Consider the following 21,784-nt stretch of genomic DNA (forward strand, 5'->3'; position numbering starts at 1 on the left):
CATTACTCATAAAGCCACATAAAAAGGCCAGATTACAGTTTGAAATGCACACGGGGACAAAGACCTTCATTTTTGGAGACATGTCCTGTGGTCTGATGAAATGAAAACTGAACTGTTTGGCCATAATGACCATCGTTACATTTGGAGGAAAAAGGGGGAAGCTTGCAAGCCTGAGAACACCATCCCAACTGTGAAGTATGGGGGTGGCAGTATCATGTTGTGGGGGTGTTTTGCTGCAGGAGGGACTGACTGGTGCTCTTCACAAAATAGATGGCATCATGAAGAAAGAACATTATGTGGGAAATACTGAAGCAACATCTCAAGACATCAGCCAGGAAGTTAAAGCTTGGGCGCAAATAGGTCTTCCAAATGGACAATGACCCTAAGCATGCTGCCACATTAGTAACTAAGTGGCTTAAGGACAACAGAGTCAATGTTTTGGAGTGGCCATCACAAAGCCCTGATCTCAATCCCATAGATAATTTGTGGGCAGATCTGAAAAGGCGTGGGCGAGCAAGACGGCCTACAAACCTGATTCAGTTACACCAGTTATGTCAGGACCCATAGGAGAATAATTTTAGAGAGGAGATCTCAAAAGTGTTTCATTTCTGTCTCCTAGACAACAATGAGATCTGTTTGAAAGCAACATGAGACTATAGCTTATGTCTCCTGTTTCTCATTCTTGCCTCCAGAAAAAAAGTTGTAAAAAGTCTCAGCTTAGTCTCCCTTTCAGTTCAAAAGGAGATCTGGTCAGAATCTGAAATGATTCTCAGGTATTTCTCAAGTGTTGTGACTCCTTTTGAGCTCAGGTGGAGAAATCAGGGAGCTCTCTCAATCTAACCTCATCCATTTGTTTTTGTCAGACTCAGTTTTTGTGTCTCAAGTTGAGCTCAGATGGAGCAAAGAAAGAGCCTGAGCTCATCTTTTCATGAACATTTATAGTGCCCTGCAAAATTAAGATTTCAATGTAATTGTCCACAAACTTACAATTCTCATTAAAACATTTGAACCACTTCAAGATCAGCTATTTAGATGTCAAATGATCTCTTCTTTGACTTCACAGTCTGGTCCTTCCTTTACAAGTCCGTTTGAGAACAAAACAACTTCACAAAGATTTAGTGGATTTGAGAGAAAATGCAAAAGATAGAGATTTCATACCATTTATTTAACATATGGGCCGCAAAAAGGGCTGACCAGATTTATCCAGATTATTACAATTAAAAGGGTGGATTCTTTTGGGGCGCTGGTGGCCTAGCAGTCTAAGCGCCCCACATACAGAGGCTATAGTCCTCGTCACAGGGGTCGCCTGTGACAAGGACTATAGCCTCTGTATGTGGGGCGCATGTCCTCCCCCGCTCACTACTCCCCACATTTCCTGTCTCTCTTCAGCTGTCCTCTCAAAAAGGCCAAAAATATATTTAAAAAAAGAGAAGAAAATTAGCCATTAATGAGATCTCTCATTTAAGTCTCAAATAAGACTCATGTCATGGTCTCAACTATTTCTCCTAGTGAATTTTAGGAGAAACTAATGAGAACAATTTGAAACTTGAATGAGGCTGAAGTGAGAATCTCAATTTGGTCTCCTGAGACTTAGAAGAGAAAATCTTGAGCAGTAAAATTTTCCTCTGGGGAGGAATGGGACAAAATTGCAGCAAACCATTGTGAGAGGCTTGTTGAAGGTTACCCAAAATGTTTGACCCAAGTCATCCAGTTTAAAGGCAATGCAACCAAATACTAAGGAAATGTATGTAAACTTTTGACTTTGAAGAAAGTAATACTAAAACCTCTAATAAATACTCTCACTCATTATTCTGAAATTTAGCAAATAGAAATAATTTTGGTGATCTTAACTGACATGAAACAAGAAAGTCTGATTTAATGTCAGACAGTGAGACAAAAAAGATTGTGTTTTTTTATACAGTGTATGTAAACTTCTTGTTTCAACTGTATATAATGTTACAAATGGAATTTAGATAAATAGAAATGTTACAATGGAATAAATAGAAGTAATTACAGACAGTATTAAAAACGGTTCCGTAGTGACAGGTTGACATGGTGTGATTATGGTTTGGTAATGACAGATTAAGCAATATAATAAATATGGGTATATAATATGACCGTAAGTTGTAGTAAACAATAATAATGTAATATACCATAATATAATTTAACAAAGATAATTATATAATATAATGTAATGTGCATTATAGTGTCATCAGCAGTCAGAGAGTCAGTACGAGAAGAGATGATGGAGTGTGACAGACAATGCAGATACTTGTGTTTAATGAATAAAGAATATATCAAAGTTTACTTCTTTACATTACATGCTGTGGAGGTGCTGGACTCCAGCTACTACTCGTCTCATCACTATCACCTCTCTCTCTTACTCCCCTCTATCTGTCTTTCAAGACCCAACTCAGTCAAGACATGATGGCTGTCTAACATGAGTCTGGTTCTGCTCGAGGTTTCTGCCTGTTAAAGAAAGTTTGTCCTCGCCGCTGTAACTAGCTAAAAACTGGATTAAGGTGAGGTAAGACTAGGGTTGCAAAATTCTGGGGGTTTTCATAGTTGTAAACTTTCCATGGGAATTAAGATGAATTTATGGGAATAAACGTGAATAAAGCAAGAATTGACTAAACTGAAGGTTGGCTCTTAATAGAGAACTTAAATATAGTTGTGGAAAATATATTTTAGAATAATCTTGACTAAAACAACCAGATTTCATGTAAGTACAGTTAAATATCTATGCTATTCCTCAATCACATGCACACTGCTCACTGCAGGGCTACTGAGACCACGCCCCCTACATGCACTGTGCATTCTTCTATCACATGAAGCACAGATGATTTCTAGAATCCTGCAGAGGCTAGGCTTGAGAAGCTTGAGGGAAGATGCTTTTTGATTTGTTGAATGGGACTTTTTTTGGAGGGAGAGCGGCTCTTTTCATTTAACATTTTGAATGGGACTTTGTTGGGATTGCATTGTTGTTCATTTTTGAATGGGTTGGGTCGGGGGATGAGTAATATTTAACTCAACATTCATGTTTTTGTTCTTCAATGAAATAATTGATTGTTCAATAGAATATTTAACACTTGATAAAGTTCTACTTAAAAATAAATCTGTTCTAATTGCATTATTTTGGATGAATGTCTGCTTTTAACAAAACAAATATTTATGCTTGGATATGATACCTTTCCATTAAATTACCCTCAATTCCCATTAACTCCCATGGAAAGTTTCCAATTTGGAATATTTCCAAAATTCCCAAGCTTGACTTCCCATAGAAATTTACCAGAAATGTTCCACCCCTTTGCAACCCGAGGTCAGACTGAGTCTTATCCTGTCTTGAAGTTGGGTCTCTGTTCATAATTTGACATAGAGTGGTCTAGACCTGCTCTGTTTGTAGAAGCGTCTTGAGATAAAGTTTGTTGTTATTTGGCGTTATATAAATAAAGATTGATTGATGGATATTTCAGATGCTCTCACACTTTTTATTCCACTTCACTCATGCATATACCTCTGACCATTCACAGCACTTATACTCTTTAATACTCATCATCATTCCAGGTACCTTTCTCTCATTCACTCTAACTGGATGTTTGTTTATCCCTCTTGTTCAGCACTCATGCACAATACAAAGAATCAAAGCCACCACAGAAAGTGAAGAGACTGGGCGTGAGAATGGAAACAAGACCACCACACACAAAATGTGAACATTTATTGCTTTCTCAATACCCAACTCAAAGGCTAAAGTATTCAGAGAATACACATAAATGATACAGTAACATGGTTTCACAAAGCAGTGAACACATACTGTATATTACAATCTACAAAAAATCTACTTTACAGAAATTTAAAATTCTAATATCAAAAAGTACAGCTACAGAAAAAGGTGTAGAAGTCAAAGCAGAGGAGCGCTGGATAAAGGTCAGTGAGACGACCAGGTGACATCACAATATGAATCAAGAGGACGGGGTTCATGTCCTTACAGCTGGTTCTGGGAAGTACGACTGGCCCACAAAGAAAAACACTGAAAAATAAGCTGAACTGAAATGATCATATAAATAACGCTTTAATGCATCCAATATATCAACGTACAGAACACACCTCTACAAAGGAACAAGGTAGAACTGCTCAGTGGGATTTGTAGTGTATCATTGCAAAAATATGGAGAACATCATTTGAGGATAAATGGAAATACAAATGTTAAATCCCATCTGTGTGTACTCGGTAACCTGATGAACAACTGTGAACACTTTGGCAGTTAGGGTGTTATTGTCTGCACATTGCTGGACTGAAGACAACTGAACATGTGACAAATCCTATCTGAACGTTTCATACAGAAGTGGCTGGTATTGCTTAGTTCTGACCCTGGCAGTTAGTTCACTTAGCTTTAGGGTTCAAAACATATAAAACAACCATGTCACATGACTTTGAATGGATTTAGAACAGAAGAACAAGACAACACTGGTATCTGAACAACTTTATTCATTAAAAAAAAAAAAAAGAATTAACTATCTAGCCAGTAAACTCAAGGCAGCTGAACCTGCCTTCAGAAATAAAAAAACACTGGGATGCCCTCATCACTGCCAGGTCGCTGTTCTGGTGACGGTCCAAAAACTGAGAAAAGTGAGCAGTGAGTGAAGCTGGATGAGAGGTTCAGTTATTGTCACACATGGCTGGTAGGGGCCTCAATGTTAGTCCTGCTCTATGGGCTCCTCCTCACTGGTTGCAGAGTTCAATCTGGGACTTTCCATGGCACCTTCAGGAGGTTCAGTGGTACTGCTGGAGGGACTGTGACCATCATCTTCTCTGGACTCTTCTTCTGCACTCTCCTCCATGCTACAGCTACTACTGCTGACTGGGTCACTGCTGCTATTGTCACTGTCCCTGCTAGTGTCTGGGCTCAAGAGGACGCCTGCAGGTGCCTGCTGATCCGAGTGGTCCATGTCACTGCCGTCCTCCTCAGAGCCACTTGGCACTTCCCTCTCAGCCTGTTCAGCATCCTGACCTGAGCCGGCACACTCCTCAGCTGGTGTGCTGCTTGATGGTTCTGTGTTGGAAAAACATCAAGAGATGAGTTAGAATAGATTCTGGGATATGAAATGCATCCCTGGCTATGATCCAAACTTCATGATAATAGATGTGCACGGCAGACCTTTGAATGCTCTCGTCAACACATCAGAATCAAGTATTGAATAAAGCTGTGTAATGACCTGCTATGACAACCTTCACACAACACAATCCATCTCCAAAAACTGCACTGTGGCCTGTTAGGGGGGAACAATGACCTTGACCTTTGACCCCCCAAAATCTAATAGGTGCAAATCTCCTTTTGTTCCCAAGAATGGGACAGAAAGGTCTGAAATGACCTCGTACATGATGACCTCACATTAAATTGGATCTTGGTCCTTTTTGTTAAATATATACTTTCCTAGTTTTAAAAGAATGAGTCTCTTGCTGCGGGGCCTTTAATGCTGACTGTCTCTGATTGGTCGAGTAACCTCAGTGTTTCTTTTTCACCCGCCGTCCACAACAGCATAACACACACCTGAGATTCACTTAGTTTAATAGCTTTCATGAAGGTGCTTTTTGACCACAGTAACTCCCCCTAGGAACCAGGGTAACTGGATCCGCTGTGTTGCGTTCTGGCTGCAGAGCAGAAGGAGCGGGACAGGAAGTCAGGCACCAAAACAACATGAAATCATCAGGCCTGGCTAGCATCAGCATTAGCAGCACAGTGTTTTTCTCTGTTTTTCACATGGCTTTTAGATGACAAGTAGTCATCACATGTATTTTCATGTTTCCAGTCAACAGTATGTTGGCAGAATGTTTAAAGAAGCCTGTCACCTGACACACACAGAGACATTTGGGAACTGTTCAGCTCTGTGTTTTGGAGGAAGAGATGAGTTTGGTAGTTTTTTGAAGACTTAGCAGGTGTTTCTGGTGGCCGCTTCAACATGTTGTTTATTTCAGGAGGGGGCGGGTGAGTGTTTGTGAGGAGATGCACGGCTGGTGCCACGAATGAGCCGTCCCCGGCAACATTTCCCCAGACAAACATTCCTTCTCCTCATGATGACAGAACTTCAGTCACATTATGTCAATTTCCATAATATTCTGTTTTACAGTAGACTCCGTTTTTATTGGCCAATTCTGCAATTCTGTCCATGATTCCTTGAATTCAACTTGAATCCATTGTCCATGGATTCACTGAATCAACACTTGGAAGGAGACGAGTGCGAGAGGCAAAGCAGCTTCAAAACTCCTTAGATGCTGGACTTGACAGATTTTAAAAGCTATATTATCTTTCAATACTACACCAATGAGAACATTTTGACATTTAATAAAAACTAAATTAAGGATGCATTCCAGAGGTCTCCCTCCATGTTTTAGCAGCTGCTGTAAACTTGACAGCCATGGACACAGTCAGTTGAAAGTGGAAAGCTAACATGGTGACTGTGTAAACTGTAACACAGGGAGCTGACAGAGATGCATTGCTGCTATCGGTCTCAAAGAAGACTAATGTTAGTTATTATATCAAGTGAATCACAGCTGATTGGGATTCGATTGTGGACTGTGGGTAAATTAAAAACACTGTGGGTACCTAACAATCAGAAACGTTCAGCATTACAGGCCCTGGCCACAAAAGTTCCTGGACCTTTGGAAAACCCTACCCCATGAGCAGGAGATCAATCACCCCAAACTAAATCCACACCCTGGTTTCTGAGGGTAGAGTTTCTCATAGGTCCCTTGTTCCTGCTGTTGAAAAGCACCTTTGTAAGACATGATAAATTCAGACCCAGCCCTGTCCCCCTATGAAGTCTTTACCTTGGTCTTCAGCAGCACTGCTGGACGCTTCATTCTCTTTGCTGTTCCTGACCTTCTTTTCTTCTTCTGGATCTTCCTGGGTCATGGCTTCTGCCTCTTTTGTGTTAAAGTCAGCATGTAAAGGCCTCCGCGTGTCCACATCCTGCTCTAGCTCTTCCTCCTCGTCCTCATCTTCATCATCGCTGAATTTTAGTCTTTTAACCTCCTGCTGCTCGACCTCCATGTCACTCTCTGTGACTGGGTGTTTGTTCTTGAGTGAACTCCCTGGAGAACCTTCAGCTGCCATCGCCTCACTGAAAAGCAAAGAGGAAAACATGACGCACACTTTAAAGAACAGGAGTTTAACATTGAGACTCATCTTCTCTGTGTGAACGCTTCTGACCTACCTCAAGTGCTTTTCATCTCCGTGCTCTGTGTTGAGGTCTTTCCTGTCTGTGCTGTCTGGCAGGCCGTTAGCTGCTATCGGGTTGGGAAGACACAGCTTTGGTCGATTCAGTGGCCGGGGAGTTCCAGGACCGTTCACTTTCCTGATAGAAAAGAAAACAACGTTTAAAAAGAGGCTTCTTATCTACATGAAGAGTAAAAGCTGTTTTCATTAACACAAGTATCACAGACTCAATCCGTCCACAACACAACCTCTCTGTGAACGCAGACGTGATCCCAGGAAGCATCACTCCATTCATTCGATTTAAAGCACTGCATCCGTTTTTCCTGAACAGACCACAAACAGAATCCTTAGTCCAGAGGAAAACAGAATGACTTCATATGATGCTTTGACTTAATGTACACGAGACACTTACTCTATGGTTGGGTGAACACAGCTTACTACCATTACATTCTAGAGGGAAGTGAGAATGGTCAAATAAGTGAAAGCAAAAGACGCTACAGGCTGTTCAAAACAGAAACAGAAAGGTGTCATGCTGCCCGGGACGTACCTTCTCCACCCCTCGGAGGAACTTCTCAGTTCCTGTGTAGTTCCTCTTGGGCTCTGTGAGCAGCTCACACAAGCGCTGGATTGTAAATGGAATTCTGAAAGTGGGGGAGAAAAAAACTTAAGTTAAAACTTTTGTTCTGTCGCTTTATAAACACTAGCAATCTGAGCCTGGAAACCAGCAGGCTGACCAGAGCATGGTCTCATAAACTTGAAGTATGTGCACCACAATAGTCATGTACAACCCCAAACAGTCCCCAAAGAGTTGGAATAGTTTGAAACATGAGAATAAAAAGAGGTCTTAACGCTGAGCAAATCATTTCAACCACATTTTCAATTGAACATGGAGCTGTGAATGTTTTTTGTAAGACACATTTTATGGGAAACCCTTGTGTTTACTATCTTAGCAGTGCACCCTGTGTTTGAAACATGACACTGAGGAAGACAGGGTCCACTGCTCTACTGACAAGCAGATACACTGCATATTACAAAACACTGGGACCTCATGGGGAAGCACATGTGCAGCCCTTTAGGTTCATACAGACGATATTTTCAGTGACATTGTGCCTACAAAACATGGTAATGTAAACTCATCTCTTTCTTAACTACTTCAAAAGTGCATACAATACTGGGTCTCATAATGAGCGTACATTTTTAAACCTCTGTTTAAGCAGTATTTCATCACTGCAGAATTTCTCTTGCTGTACACTGAATACTAGGGATGTAACGGTACGCCGTAAAGTATTGTCCCGTTCAGTCCGCACCCTTATGGACCGCGGGACTTCAGTATTGCAATTCATTTTGCTCCAATGCTCTACAGGCCACTGTATGTGTGTCTGTATGTGTGTTAATGTGTTTGTGTGTGTGTGTGTGCCTGTCCAGGCAAGTGAAAAGCCCTCCCTGCGAGATAATGTCCAGTCACTGTTGTGCCTCCACCCACGCACCCCCTCTGACCTCTCACACTGTTGTAATTTGAGCTGGGTTCAGAGTGCAGGGATCACGTCACACACAGAAGCGGGGGAAACTAAGCATGTCCATCAGAGGAGATGAGGGACAACCATAGACTGTAAAAAATATGGACGTAGGATCCGTGACGTCACCCATCTGTTTCTGAAGAGCTGTTTTGAGACCAATCGGCTGCGGCAGCCATACTGTTTCTGTCGAGCCAGTGTGACGTAAAGAGGCGGGCTTTGAGCCTCCTAGCCAACAGCTGCAGTGTTCCCACAGGCAGCTGTGCCTCTCATTGGAAGACTAGTAATCTCAATATCTTCTAAATTACCGAATTAGAAAAAAATTCACCCCCCTCACAGTGAGAGGACATCGAGACATGAGCTATTCAGACTACACTCATCTTTTGTACCAGGCTGTAAACATGTTTATTAATGCTGCAAAGATCGGCTTTTTCCCATTCATGTGTATGTGACTTCCGGTACTTCCGGAGCCAGCCTCAAGCGGATCCTCGATGAACTGCAGCTTTTAACACTTCCGCATTGGACTCATATTTTTAGACCGGAGGTTGCCGCTTGGGGACAACAGATTGAAGAAGCACCGTCTTCATTCAAGTCTCCGGTGTGGATTAACTTCGGTCTCTCCGTTAAATATAACGAGGAGGGAGTGAAGACTGTTGACAGAAAGGTTACTGTCTGCAAACGCTGCTTGAATCTTGTCCCACACTTCAAAGGAAACACAAGCAATATGATCAAGCACCTCCAGTGTAAGCATCCTGACGTTACACTCCCTGAACACAGGACGGTCGAGTGACTTGAAAAGGTAACACCAGTGAAACAACAGCTGTCCATTCAGAGTGCTTTTGATCAGACCTACTGTGCCAAGTAGGGGTGCAATGGATCAAAAAACTCACGGTTCGGATCGTATCACGGATTTGAGTCACGGATCGGATCATTTTTCGGATCAAAAAAAAAAAAAAAAAAAAAAGAAAGAAGACCAGACAAATATAACTTTGTCCCTCTATTTTATTTTGTATTTTGTGGGCCCAGTCCTGCCTCATTCACTGCATTTCATGGCATGGCAAGTGAAGGAGCAGAGGAACTTCTAAAGTTTCACTCCATTCTTCTTTCATTTGCTGATTTTCACCGTCCACTTTTCTTTGAGCAGCAAACTGTGAACACACTGTATTATTCTAGGGTCCTACAGCTGGCAAAGTGCCAACATGCAAACTGCTCCATAAACGAAAGTGAAAGTTAAAAATTGCACTGGCAGCAGTGGACTCTAAGTGACCCAGTAACAGCCTGTCTGCGTATCTGACATGGAGAAAAAAATCCCGGTAAACACGCGGTGACCCGACCAAAACACAGAGTGAAGGAATAACAGTTCGGGGGCCACAAATAGACGGCCGGATGCGGCCCGCGGGCCGTGTATTGACGGCCTCTGGTCTAGTGGGTGCGCGACAGAATTTCATAATGTGGCTCAAGCACATTCAGCAGTCACTGTATTTCACAGGGAGACCAACATGCTCCCACACATGTGACTTACAAGATGCAGGAGGGTTATAATGTTCCTCTGCTCCTTCACTTGCCATGACTACCATTGCGCTTGACCAGTGAGTTGGCGCGCAACCTTTTTTTCATCAACCGATCCGCAGACCACGTCCGTGCCGAACCGTGGAGAGGCATCCGTACGGATCACGGATCAACGATGATCCGTTGCACCACTAGTGCCAAGATGTTGGATTTCTCCACTTGATGTAAACGCTTGATCCACGTTCTGTTGTGCCCCGCCATACACAGTACAGCAACGTTGTAATTCCCAACCTCTATGACTAAGCGCCAAACACTTTGAAAAGGATTTGGCTCAAACACAAACTCTAAAAATAAATAAATAAATAAATAAATAAATAAAAGTTAAAAAAAGTTCTCTTCACGCACAAAACCCAAAAGGCCCAAATACTGAGGTACGGACCGCACCATGGGTTACTTGTACCGTTGCACCCCTACTGCATACAAATAGTCTGATATGTAGTTTAGTATAAAATAAATGGATTCAGTATTGATCCTGGAGAATCACATCCCTGATTACATCAACATGCAGGCTTTAGTAATGTGATCATAAATGAAGTGCTTCAAGTGTTCACTCTTTACATAGACCATCAGTCTCCAGTGATCAGAACTGGCTTTAAAAGTAAGTTCTACACCGAGCCCTGTTTACCTTTGTTAGATTATAAAAACATGAAATGATAAACGTTTCTGCTGACAGGGTAAAGGCTGCACACGCACGTTGCACTAGCATCAGAGGGGAGGAGGTGATGCCGAGGTGAAGGCATGATTTGAAACTTGTGTGAGAACATGAATTGTGGGCCTGCTGCTGTTCAAGTTCTCTGCTTTATTTTGGATTCAAAGACTGCAGGGGAGACGTTTGCTCTGATAACAGGATAAAAAAACAGACCAACGCCATTAACACACAGTTGTTCTTCCACTGCATAAGCATGGATACACACCGATCAGCTGTTTGGATCAACATTTTTCTCAAACGGATGTTAAAATTATTCAATTATTAAAGGTGACATATCACACTTTTTTCATCAATATATATTGGTCTAAGAGGTCCCCAAAACATGTCTTTAAAGTTTATGCTCAAAAAAGCACTTTGAAATCAGATTTTGGTCTGCCTGAAAAACCCTCTTCTTCAGTCCTCCTCAGAACACTCTGTTTTCTCTCTGACCACGCCCCCTCAGGAAGTGGGTGTGGCCTCGGCTCTCCAGCACGTTGATCTAATGTTTACATGTTGGCTGAATATACACGGCTGCTCACAGATCGCGTTACTTCAACCCTCTAAATCTGATCCAGAATCTGATCCTGATGGAGAGGCGCCTGTAGCAGGACCTTTCTGAACCATTGGTCACAGATTTAGTGTTTCTTGTTTTATTTATCAGTATGTCGACGTGTGTCTTGGTACACAGCTACAAACATGTAGCTATGTGGCTATGCTAACTAGCGCTAGCACTTATCCATGATGAATAAAAATCATCGACTAGATATTCAAATCTGCAGACGTGGGGAGTAAAACCGACCTCTACCAGAAAGGCAGCAGGACCTTTTCTGAAGGATTGGTCACAGATTTAGTGTTTCTTGTTGTTTCATTTGTCAGTATGTAGACGTGTGTCTTGGTACACAGCTACAGCTACAACCTTTTTATTTACAGTCTATGGCTACGACATGTAGCTATGTGGCTATGCTAACTAGCGCTAGCACTTTTCCATGAAAAATAAAAATCATCCACTAGATCTTCAAATCTGCAGACGTGGGGAGTAAAACCGACCTTTGTGTTTATTAAGACAGCCTACAACTAGCATGCCTCCCTCCTAAGCTCCTTGTTAGCACACATTTGTGCAGGGAATGAAAAACGGAGGGGGGATTCAGTATTATTTTATACAGTCTATGGGCTGAACAAGCTCCGAGCTCTGACTCCGTGACAGACCGGATATTGTTGTTACGTAACAAAAACACTGAAGTCTGAAACGGCTGGTTTCACACACATTTACAGAAAGGTGGAGAAATCAGAACAGGGGCAGAATGGATTCTTTTCATTCTCGGGGGGTTTGTAGACATGCCAGGTACACATATTTCAGGTAGAGAACCATTAAAAAGTCCATTTTGCATGATATGTCACCTTTAAAAGCAGCCAACAATCGTACAGTAGATGGAACAGCAATCAGGTGCTTCGTAAACATTGGTACAGAAAGTGCACAAAGTGGCTCCTTCACAAAATCCTTCCATCCATCCTGTATAAAAGGACATCACTGAAACTGGGACTGTGCAGTGGAGCTGACACTGATATCTCTGAAACTGGGACTGTGCAGTGGAGCAGACACTGATATCTCTGAAACTGGGACTGTGCAGTGGAGCAAACACTGATATCTCTGAAACTGGGACTGTGCAGTGGAGCAGACACTGATATCTCTGAAACTGGGACTGTGCAGTGGAGCTGACACTGATATCTCTGAAACTGGGACTGTGCAGTGGAGCTGACAGTGATATCACTTAAACTGGGACTGTGCAGTGGAGCTGACACTGATATCTCTGAAACTGGGACTGTGCAGTGGAGCTGACACTGATATCACTGAAACTGGGACTGTGCAGTGGAGCTGACACTGATATCACTGTTACTTGAGTTTGGCACCTACCCATTGTACCCCTTCACAATCTTCAGGATTCTCTCCCTCATATCTTCAAAAGAAATGGACTCCACGTTAGGGTTTGCAGGGCCTCTTTGCTCGGGTGCTGATGCTTTAAAGTCATCCATCACCTTCTCCAATTTAAACAGGAAGTAGTTTTGAAACTGAGACCACTGGACCCTGAAAGGTGAAAGGAAAGCAGGAAAAGATTCAACACTTTGTCATGAGGAAAAACTATCAAGATGGTTTTACTGTGCAAATGAATACCATGATTTGATGCTTCATAGTCTGTGCATACATTTTATGTGAAGACAAAACACAAGCCTTCGATTAGACTGAAATTGCAACTGCACAACAGGAAATCATTTAGTAAAGTGTGTGGGCTTGAATAGGTCATATTCACAGGAGTTTCAGAGGCTTGTATTCTCTGAGCCTCCAGGATTAACCTCTGCAAAGTTTGATACCAACAATCAGAGTTTCATATTCTTCAGGTTCAAAGCATTGCATGCGACTGTTAAAGGTTTTCACCTGGAAAAACATGTTCATAGTATTACTACTATTATCAATCATGGCATTTTTGGTTCAGTGCAGTTGTATACCAATCAGAATGTGCAGAACTCCAGTGATCCAGATCAAAGGTCACCACATGGACCAGTGCACAGGAATGGCACTAGACACACAGCTACGCCAACTTTGGGGGGAAAAAAAAACTCTGCTTTTATGAACCCAGCTACTGGAGGTTTGAACTAGGGATGCCAATTTTGAGTATTCTCCGGTGGCGGTGAAATAAAGCGCTCGTGGAGACCTGTCACTCAGCTGCAGCCCCCAGATGAGCGTCTCCGCTGTGAGCAACACCTTCAGTCAGCTGATTCACATGAAACCTGCTTTAAACTGCAAACACCTCCCTGATAACTGAACCAAATATGAGACCACATGATGTTTGTTCCATGTGATAGAAAATCAAACAAAAAAATGTGTTTGAGTAAGTTCTTAATAATCAATGAATCCATACTGGATTCATTGTTGACATCCCTTGTTTGAACCATGAGACCCTCAAGGCTGGTTTATACTTCTGTGTCGAATCCATGGCCTAGCCTACGCTGGAGGCCTAAACATATAGCCGACCCACACCTCCTCCAAAATGTAACTACGCATCAAATCGACGCCGAGCGCAAGCCTTGTGATTGGTCCACTCGACACCATTGTATTTCTTGGATTTACAGCACTCTTTATTCTTCCCTGTTATCATGTTTGTGTTTGCTAAACAGAAACATGCATCAGCTGTTCATTAACATCAGCAGAATCAGAAATACTTTATTCATCCTGGGGGGAAATTCAGTCATCACAGTTGCTCCTATACACAATAATTAAGAATATCAAATAATAATGGAAGATGTCAATAAGATAAAAATACAATACAATGAAAATAATGATAATAAAAGTATGTACAGAAGACAAGATAATCTATGTAGAAAATAAAGACATGGTTGAAGTCTCCAGAGATTAGGAAGAGGGCTCTCTGGTGGTCTGTCTGGAGATCAGGAAGAGGGCACTCTGGTGGTCTGTCTGGAGATCAGGAAGAGGGCACTCTGATGGTCTGTCTGGAGATCAGGAAGAGGGCACTCTGGTGGTCTGTCTGGAGATCAGGAAGAGGGCACTCTGGTGGTCTGTCTGGAGATCAGGAAGAGGGCACTCTGGTGGTCTGTCTGGAGATCAGGAAGAGGGCACTCTGGTGGTCTGTCTGGAGAACAGGAAGAGGGCACTCTGGTAGTCTGTCTGGAGATCAGGAAGAGGGCACTCTGGCGGTCTGTCTGGAGATCAGGAAGAGAACACTCTGGTGGTCTGTCTGGAGATCAGGAGGAGGGCACTCTGGTGGTCTGTCTGGAGATCAGGAAGAGGGCACTCTGGTGGTCTGTCTGGAGATCAGGAAGAGGGCACTCTGGTGGCCTGTCTGGAGATCAGGAAGAGGGCACTCTGGTGGTCTGTTTAGAGTCTGGCTATGGCAGCGTTGAGAATGTTGGATGCTGTAGTTGGGTTGGCAGAGGGGGGATGTAAAGAGCTACCAGTATGACATGTGAGATCTCCCTACAGGTGCAGATAATATGGTCGGAGGCCCACAGCGCTCTCACTGCTACCCCGGTCTGCCCGGACAGTCTGGAAGCCGTCAATGGAGACGTTGTGGTCTGGAATATCCTGATGCAGCCACGTTTCCTTGAAGCACACCATGCTACATTCCTGAAACTCCGTCTGACTCCTGGCTAGTCCTGTTAGCTCGTCCATCTTACTATCCAGAGATCTCACGTTGCCCATGATGAGAGAGGAGAGACACGGCTTCTATCTCCTCTCCATAAACCCCTGTCTCCTTATAGCAGCTCTCCTCCTCGTAGCTCTATGCCTCTTCTGCCTCTATGCGTCCTAAATCTCCAGAGTTCTGCAGGAACATCCAGCGGTTCGGCCGACAAGCCGGCCAGCTTCAGCTCAACCAGCTGAGCATTAGGACTGTCAACGAATATTCTAAATTCGAATATATATTCGAAAATTAAAAAAAACGGAGATTCGATTGTGAAAATTAATATTCGATTGTGGAAAAAAACACATCAGCGGCTGCTTTGAGAGTGGGCGCACTGCATGACGTGTCAGAGACGGGTCACAGGAGTCACACATGCACAGCGTGAAGCAGACGGCAGAGAGAAATCTTTCCGTCCCCGGATCCTCAGTGCGCTCTGAACGCGTCTTTTCCTCCGCTGGGAACATAGTGAATAAAAAGAGATCGGGACTCTTCACATGTGGACTGTCTGATTGGCACTGGCCTCTTCACATGTGGACTGTCTGATCGGCACTGGCCTCTTCACATGTGGACTGTCTGATCGGCACTGGCCTCTTCACATGTGGACTGTCTGATCGGCACTGGCCTCTTCACATGTGGACTGTCCTCTTCACATGTGGACTGTTTGTGTTTTTGACAAATAACCTGTCAGGCCTAAGACCCTACATTGACAGTGGACTAAAAGAGCCTGACAATCAGTGACACTGGGATAAAATGCAGTTTTTCCTCTTTTTTTATACAAGCGCCAAGAATGTAAGTGGACTAATTTTTCGTTTTTAACTTTAACTTCAATTAATGTTAATAATATTTGCTTCAATCACTGAGTGAAGCCTGCCTATATTAGGGACAAGAGTCGGGACCTTTAATTGCTCGCACAAGTCTTGTTCAGCACTCACTCAGCGCATTACACACAGAGAGGGGAGGGGGGCGAGCGAGAGGTCTCCGGTCTTCAAAGTGTTACAGTATAGACCATTAGGTCATTTACTTGTTTTGTAATGTGTAGGTATGTTTTAGCCATGTTAAATCTGAACTATAAATACATATACAAGTAGTTATCTTTTTGTATTAGTTTGTCCACCTGTTATTGACATAATGCGCAAATATAGATATTCGAATGGTTCGAACCTATGGGATTTTTTTAGAGCGAATATTCGAATGTCATTTTGGAGCAATTTTGACAGCCCTGCTGAGCATGAGTAAAAACAAAACAAAGCGGGGTTGCTGCCGGGCAACAGTAATGCGAGTAAAAGTTAAAGTTGGTGATTTCATCGTGAAAAACAGTCCACAACTCTCACCAACGGAAGGCCAAAAGAGGTCACAACTTCAACAAACTGCCAGAGACAAATCAGACAAAGTATGATGAAGAAAGAAGAAAAATCAGAAAGAAGAATGAACGAAGAGGAGCAACTGTAACAGGCTGCAGGCACGGTTGGCATGGAAAAGTAAACAAGGATCGTAGCGAGGCCGGAAACAGGCGACCGGCTATCAGAGAGACCACACTGCCCTCAAGCGCTTTGGTGGAGTATAGCTGAGCGACACGGACACATCGACGCACCAGCAGGGTTCCAGACTAACTTTCTGCATTGGTTGCAGTGGTGCACCTAACTTTTTCTTTTTTTTTAGGTGCACCCAAATGTTTTATTGCGTCGCCTTTAACACGATTAAGTCACCTTTTTATCGCTCTCCATAACTTTCATATAATGAGAAGGAGTTTTAAACAAAAATAATGTGTGGAGAAATGCTCTTTATTTGATGCACAATTATATATAAAAGAAAATGTTATATGCAACATTAAATTTGATTATCATTTCTGATTCCTCAGAGGACCTGATCCAGGGGCGGAGCCACACAGTTTTGACTTGGGTGGCCAAACTGGGGCACTGACTATTGAAGGGTTGGCCAGGCTTGGAAAACATTAGGGGCTTACCCCAAACCTAGGAGGGTTACTTCCAATAATCACATCTACTTTAACTTCTTTTTATAAAATAATTGAACAAATGTTACATTTTTGTAGATTTCTAACATTAACATTAAAAATGTAACTGGACAGAGTGTCAACATTTAAATCTGCTGAACTGAACTCTTTAAGGACTCAAAATGAAGATGATTGTCCAAAGTCAAAGCATCAACAAAAACAATATTAAAATCCACAGAAACTACTGTCTCTGCAGCTTGCTGAAACACAGTAGCTGATTTGAATAGGAGTAATGCCTCTGACATGGCAAACAGCCAATCATGTTTAAGAATTTCAGGGTGGCCAATCAGTTTTCAGGTGGCCATGGCCACGCCTGGCTCCACCACTGACCTGATCATTACTGCCTGCCACTGAAATGCAGCTGGGAGAGGGGCCACTTTCTGTGTACACTTGTATAGAGTGCATAGAGTATGTTTTTTAGACATGGTGTGTTTTTTTTAAAGTTTCGATGCAAAATGTTGTTGACCCGCTTATGAATGCACAATGACCTGCCATATTCAGTAAACACAGTGCACTGTGTTCCATCCTTTGTCGTACCTCAGCCAGGGGAATTATTTCAACCAGTCCTGTCTGAAAGAATACAATTTGGGCTTTCTAATTTGAGTCTCGGGGCCAGGCTCTAGCTCAGACTCGGTTGTCTCCTCTGGATCCTAGTCCGATGATATCGCCGAAGGACCGGGGCTTGGCATTTCACCAGGGACCGAGGGCTCTGTGTCTTGGAAGGATGGACTCTCAGGAGTGGGGATGGATAGAATGACAGGAGCAGGGCTGGTTGTAACAGTAGGGTCTGTTTTCTTAATGAAAAAAACGTTCAATATTTCAACCTCTCTTCATTTTCCCTGGTTTCGCCGCGTTCTTCTTCCGTTTCAGTAAGGCTGCTTTGGCGCTCACAACTTGGACCACAGCCAATCATAGGCAAAGACCAGCCCGAGCTCTGTCTCTTATTGGTTTAGACCACAATATGATCCTACCATGAATGTGAGTTCGGTCGCAGGAGAGCAGAGAGATGATGCCCGCTTTTCACCGGGGCAGCGTCAGGTGCACCAGTGTGACCTAGAAAAAAAATGTTGTCACACTCTTAAAAATTTTGGTGGCATGTGTGACCAAATTGGTTGCACTCTGGAGCCCTGACCAGTATGCAGTTCTCATGTCCATATGGACCACTGCTGCGTAGGGGCAGAAGAATAAACCAGCCTTTAGAGAGGAGAGGGGCTAAACTGCTGAATCAATGTAATCTTTCAGCAAGAAGCACAATAACAAACTACGGGGTTAACCATCATGACATGTTGTGATATGACAGTGCACAGATAAAAAAGGTCATACTCTGGGATTGGACTACATTGATTGTATAAGTGCACCACATGAACTAGAGTTTAAACCCCAGGTTAAACTTGACTCTACCCTGAAGTTGTGCCCAGGACACCTACTTAGTAAAATAAAGATCTTTATTTGAGCCTTCTGTGAACTTTGTCATGATATATGTTGGCTGCAGGTGAGCTCCTTTACTTCTGAGATCACATCAGATTACAGGAAATCTTTTGTCTTGTAAGATCCATTTGGATCCATTTCTGTGCTCAGCTGGTGTTTGTGTTCATACATTAAACTGAATCATAATCCACTGAGGCACATCCTTTTACTGAACAACATCAAGTTAGGAGAGATATATTCCAGTCAGATCTCTCCTCCCCCCTCCTCTCTGTGGAAGTGTGTCTAGCTCCTGCACTTAGGTTTGAACGGGTAGACTTTGTATACTCCAAAAGAAGGGTGCACAACGTGGGGCTCGGTTTCTGTGGTACCTTTCCCCACTTTTGATCACATACTGGACTGAACAAAACCTGTGAAGATTCTCAATTGGTGGGTATGAATTCTGCTAGAAGTGAAGGGAAATCAAGCAGGGGTCATCATTACATCACAAGCCAATCTCTGTTTCCTTTTCCCCAGAGATTCAGAGCGTGTTCTGTTAATCTACAGCTGATACATGTTACTGTTTATCATACAGACATGATTACATGAAGAACAGAGAGGAGGACATGAAATACACGGACGATGAGTGGGGATCCAGGAAGTGCTGGAAATGCTGGAAATACAATGCCGCCGAGCGGACCAATCACAGGGCTTGCAGTTCGTGCAATGTAGTTACATTTTGGAGGAGGTGCACGTCAGCTACGTGCGTAGGCCTCTGCATAGGTACAGGAGCTACGCGGACCTGCACATCTCTAACATCTTCAGACACATTTCAAAGTGAACTTTCTGTACTTTTCCAAAGTGCCTGATGTTGCTGAAACACCCACACAGTCATTCACAGTGAGTTAGACTCCTAGAAAGAAGAACAATGTGTGTACAGGAAGAAGAGGGGCCGGCTGTGGACACTCACATGGTCTCTCCAGTCTTGGCTATGTGACATAGAAACTGCTCCAGGAGAGGGGTCGCCTCCTTCTTTGCTTTCTTGTCGAAATCTGAGGAGACAGAACAGCAGAGGGTGAACAATCAGTCCCTGGCAAGTAAGAGTTTAATGGGTTCAGGCTATTCCAACTTAGTGTTCACCTGCAAACACCATAACTTACAATAGAGTATGTCCACTGTTTCCACAGACAGGGGTTACATATAGAAGTGTATTATAAATCATGTTCTCTTCTCTGCAGATTATAACATCTTCAACTCAGCCTTAAATCAACACACACAAGAACTTGAGGATGTGATCCAGCGGGTCACTGACAAGCTTCCACTGGTTCAACATCGGCTCACTGCTGAGACCAGCGGCAACAACGGAACCGGTGCTATGTCGAATATTGCTTCCAGTCGAAGTGCTGCTCGGCTGTGTTACGCATGAGCACGTCAGGGTCAACTCTGTGCGCTGTTTAATACAGAGAAGGAAGTCTAGTGACCAAAGTTTATTCTAAGAGTATGAACACACGCGCTCCTTCTTCACACAGCACACTTCTGTAATCCATATAAACAGGTGAATACAGAGCCTGAACCCAAAGCCGGTTATCAGCTCGCATTATGGAGCTGTATTAGACATGGCAGCGGAACTCGGCAGAACACCGGGAACAGTATTAGCTAGCAGTATTAGTTCCTTTCACTAATGATCTGTTCTTATTAGATATAGGAGACAGACGTTGATGATAACAAGGTTTAATTACAGACAGGTATACGTTGAGGGTCTAACCCGGCTGCTTTATCAGCTTTAACGTGTCTGTGTAACAAACTGTGTCGCTAACAGAAGCTAGTCCTCAGCAGCTAGCAGCGACCTTAGCCTGAGAGCGACACTCTTCTTCTTCTTCTTCTTCTTCATGTTTCAGATGGTTTATATAAGCAAACACCTTCCGAGCAGCAAGAATACACACTTATACAAACTACACACACCTTTCAGAGCGTCTTGGAGCGAACCAATTTCCATCACGTCGTCGCCCTGTTGAAGTCTCTTCAGTACAACCAAACTAAACTGGAAGCTAGCTGTGGATGCTAAGCTACGATCTCACAGGCTGCTTCCTCTTCTTCGTCTGACTCTTCTTCTTCTTCTTCTTCCGGTCTCTGCCGGGCGGCACTCAGCGTTCAGGTGCGTTACCGCCCCCCTCTGTGTCGGAGTGTGGCCCACTTATTTCCTCTCCTTCTTTTGTTTACTTTTTTCTCAACTTTATTATAAATGTACATAACAAACAATGGGTACATTCAGAAGGAGCATAGTACATAAACAATCATTAAGGATACAGAAACAACACAGCTTCAGTTGGTCATTTAAGGCAAATGAGAAAATGATACATACATAGAAAATCACTAATAAGTGAAGTAAGGAAAGGTCATCATTTTACAATTCAGAGGGGAATTCTTTTAGGGAATCATATATCTTTAAAGCTCTTGGTCCTTTCATTATTTTCAATGATTTGAGGTCTATTTTGAATTCATTTAGAAAAACAACACAATTAGGGGGAGATTTCATAGTCCTGTTTTTATGAGTGAAGAATTTTGGGAGGCACAGGATTATGTCACAGCAGATGTCATCACTTTTTCACATGAAATTGGACAGGCTTTGCCGGACCTCTGCATCGTTAGTTTCAAAGTTCTAAAAACAGAAGATCAGCTATGGGTCAGTACGGATTATATCTGCTCTGTGGAAAACAAGTTCCAGGTGTTTGCGAAAACTCACGTAGGTGGCGACTGTCCTGATGTCCAGGAGGCTGGGGGCTCCTGGCAGGCCCATCTCGGCCCATGCCCTCCGGAAATATCGGACCATGACCCTAGCCTGCCCCCGGCCCAAGGTATTAAAAAAGTAGTTGTTTAGGGCAACAGCCCTCTTCCTCAGTTGGAACCATCACCTAAACCAGGCATACTTCTCAGGCTGCAGGTAAATCTGTGCAAGTCTGTATTCCAACCCCACCATCATATACTTGACAAAGGCTCTCGCCCTGCTGGCCTACACACACACACACATATATATATATATATACGTCTATTTATATATATATATATATATATATATATATATATATATATATATATATATATATATATATATATATATATATATACACACAAACACATATATACACATTTATATATATATACACTACCGTTCAAAAGTTTGGGGTCACCCAG

The 21,784-nt window shown here is 42.9% G+C and overlaps 1 protein-coding gene across 1 annotated transcript; it reads right to left on the reverse strand.

Moving 5' to 3' along the window:
- Positions 1 to 4,040: 4,040 nt before the first annotated feature.
- Positions 4,041 to 20,741, reverse strand: ppp4r2b (protein phosphatase 4, regulatory subunit 2b). The gene is made up of 9 exons (XM_034695965.1): positions 20,555 to 20,741; positions 19,563 to 19,644; positions 12,897 to 13,067; positions 7,761 to 7,854; positions 7,626 to 7,663; positions 7,462 to 7,536; positions 7,212 to 7,352; positions 6,826 to 7,118; positions 4,041 to 5,050 (listed from the first exon to the last, which is right to left on the reverse strand). Exons 1-9 carry the CDS (start codon positions 20,586 to 20,588, stop codon positions 4,695 to 4,697), a joined length of 1,284 nt encoding a protein of 427 aa, XP_034551856.1. The 5' UTR covers positions 20,589 to 20,741; the 3' UTR covers positions 4,041 to 4,694.
- Between the last annotated feature and the right edge of the window lie 1,043 nt (positions 20,742 to 21,784).

Source organism: Notolabrus celidotus, chromosome 1, assembly GCF_009762535.1.
Source record: "Notolabrus celidotus isolate fNotCel1 chromosome 1, fNotCel1.pri, whole genome shotgun sequence".
NCBI classification, from domain to species: domain Eukaryota; kingdom Metazoa; phylum Chordata; class Actinopteri; order Labriformes; family Labridae; genus Notolabrus; species Notolabrus celidotus.

Bases quoted from the DNA above. Each gene is read 5' to 3' on its own strand.
- ppp4r2b (XM_034695965.1), bottom strand. From the start codon at position 20,588: ATGGAAATTGGTTCGCTCCAAGACGCTCTGAAAG. The intron at 7,119-7,211 runs GTAGGTCAGAAG...TTTGCTTTTCAG, and splicing joins GGAGATGAAAAGCACTTGAG to TGAGGCGATGGCAGCTGAAG. The intron at 5,051-6,825 runs GTAAAGACTTCA...TTTCCAACACAG, and splicing joins CAGTGCTGCTGAAGACCAAG to AACCATCAAGCAGCACACCA.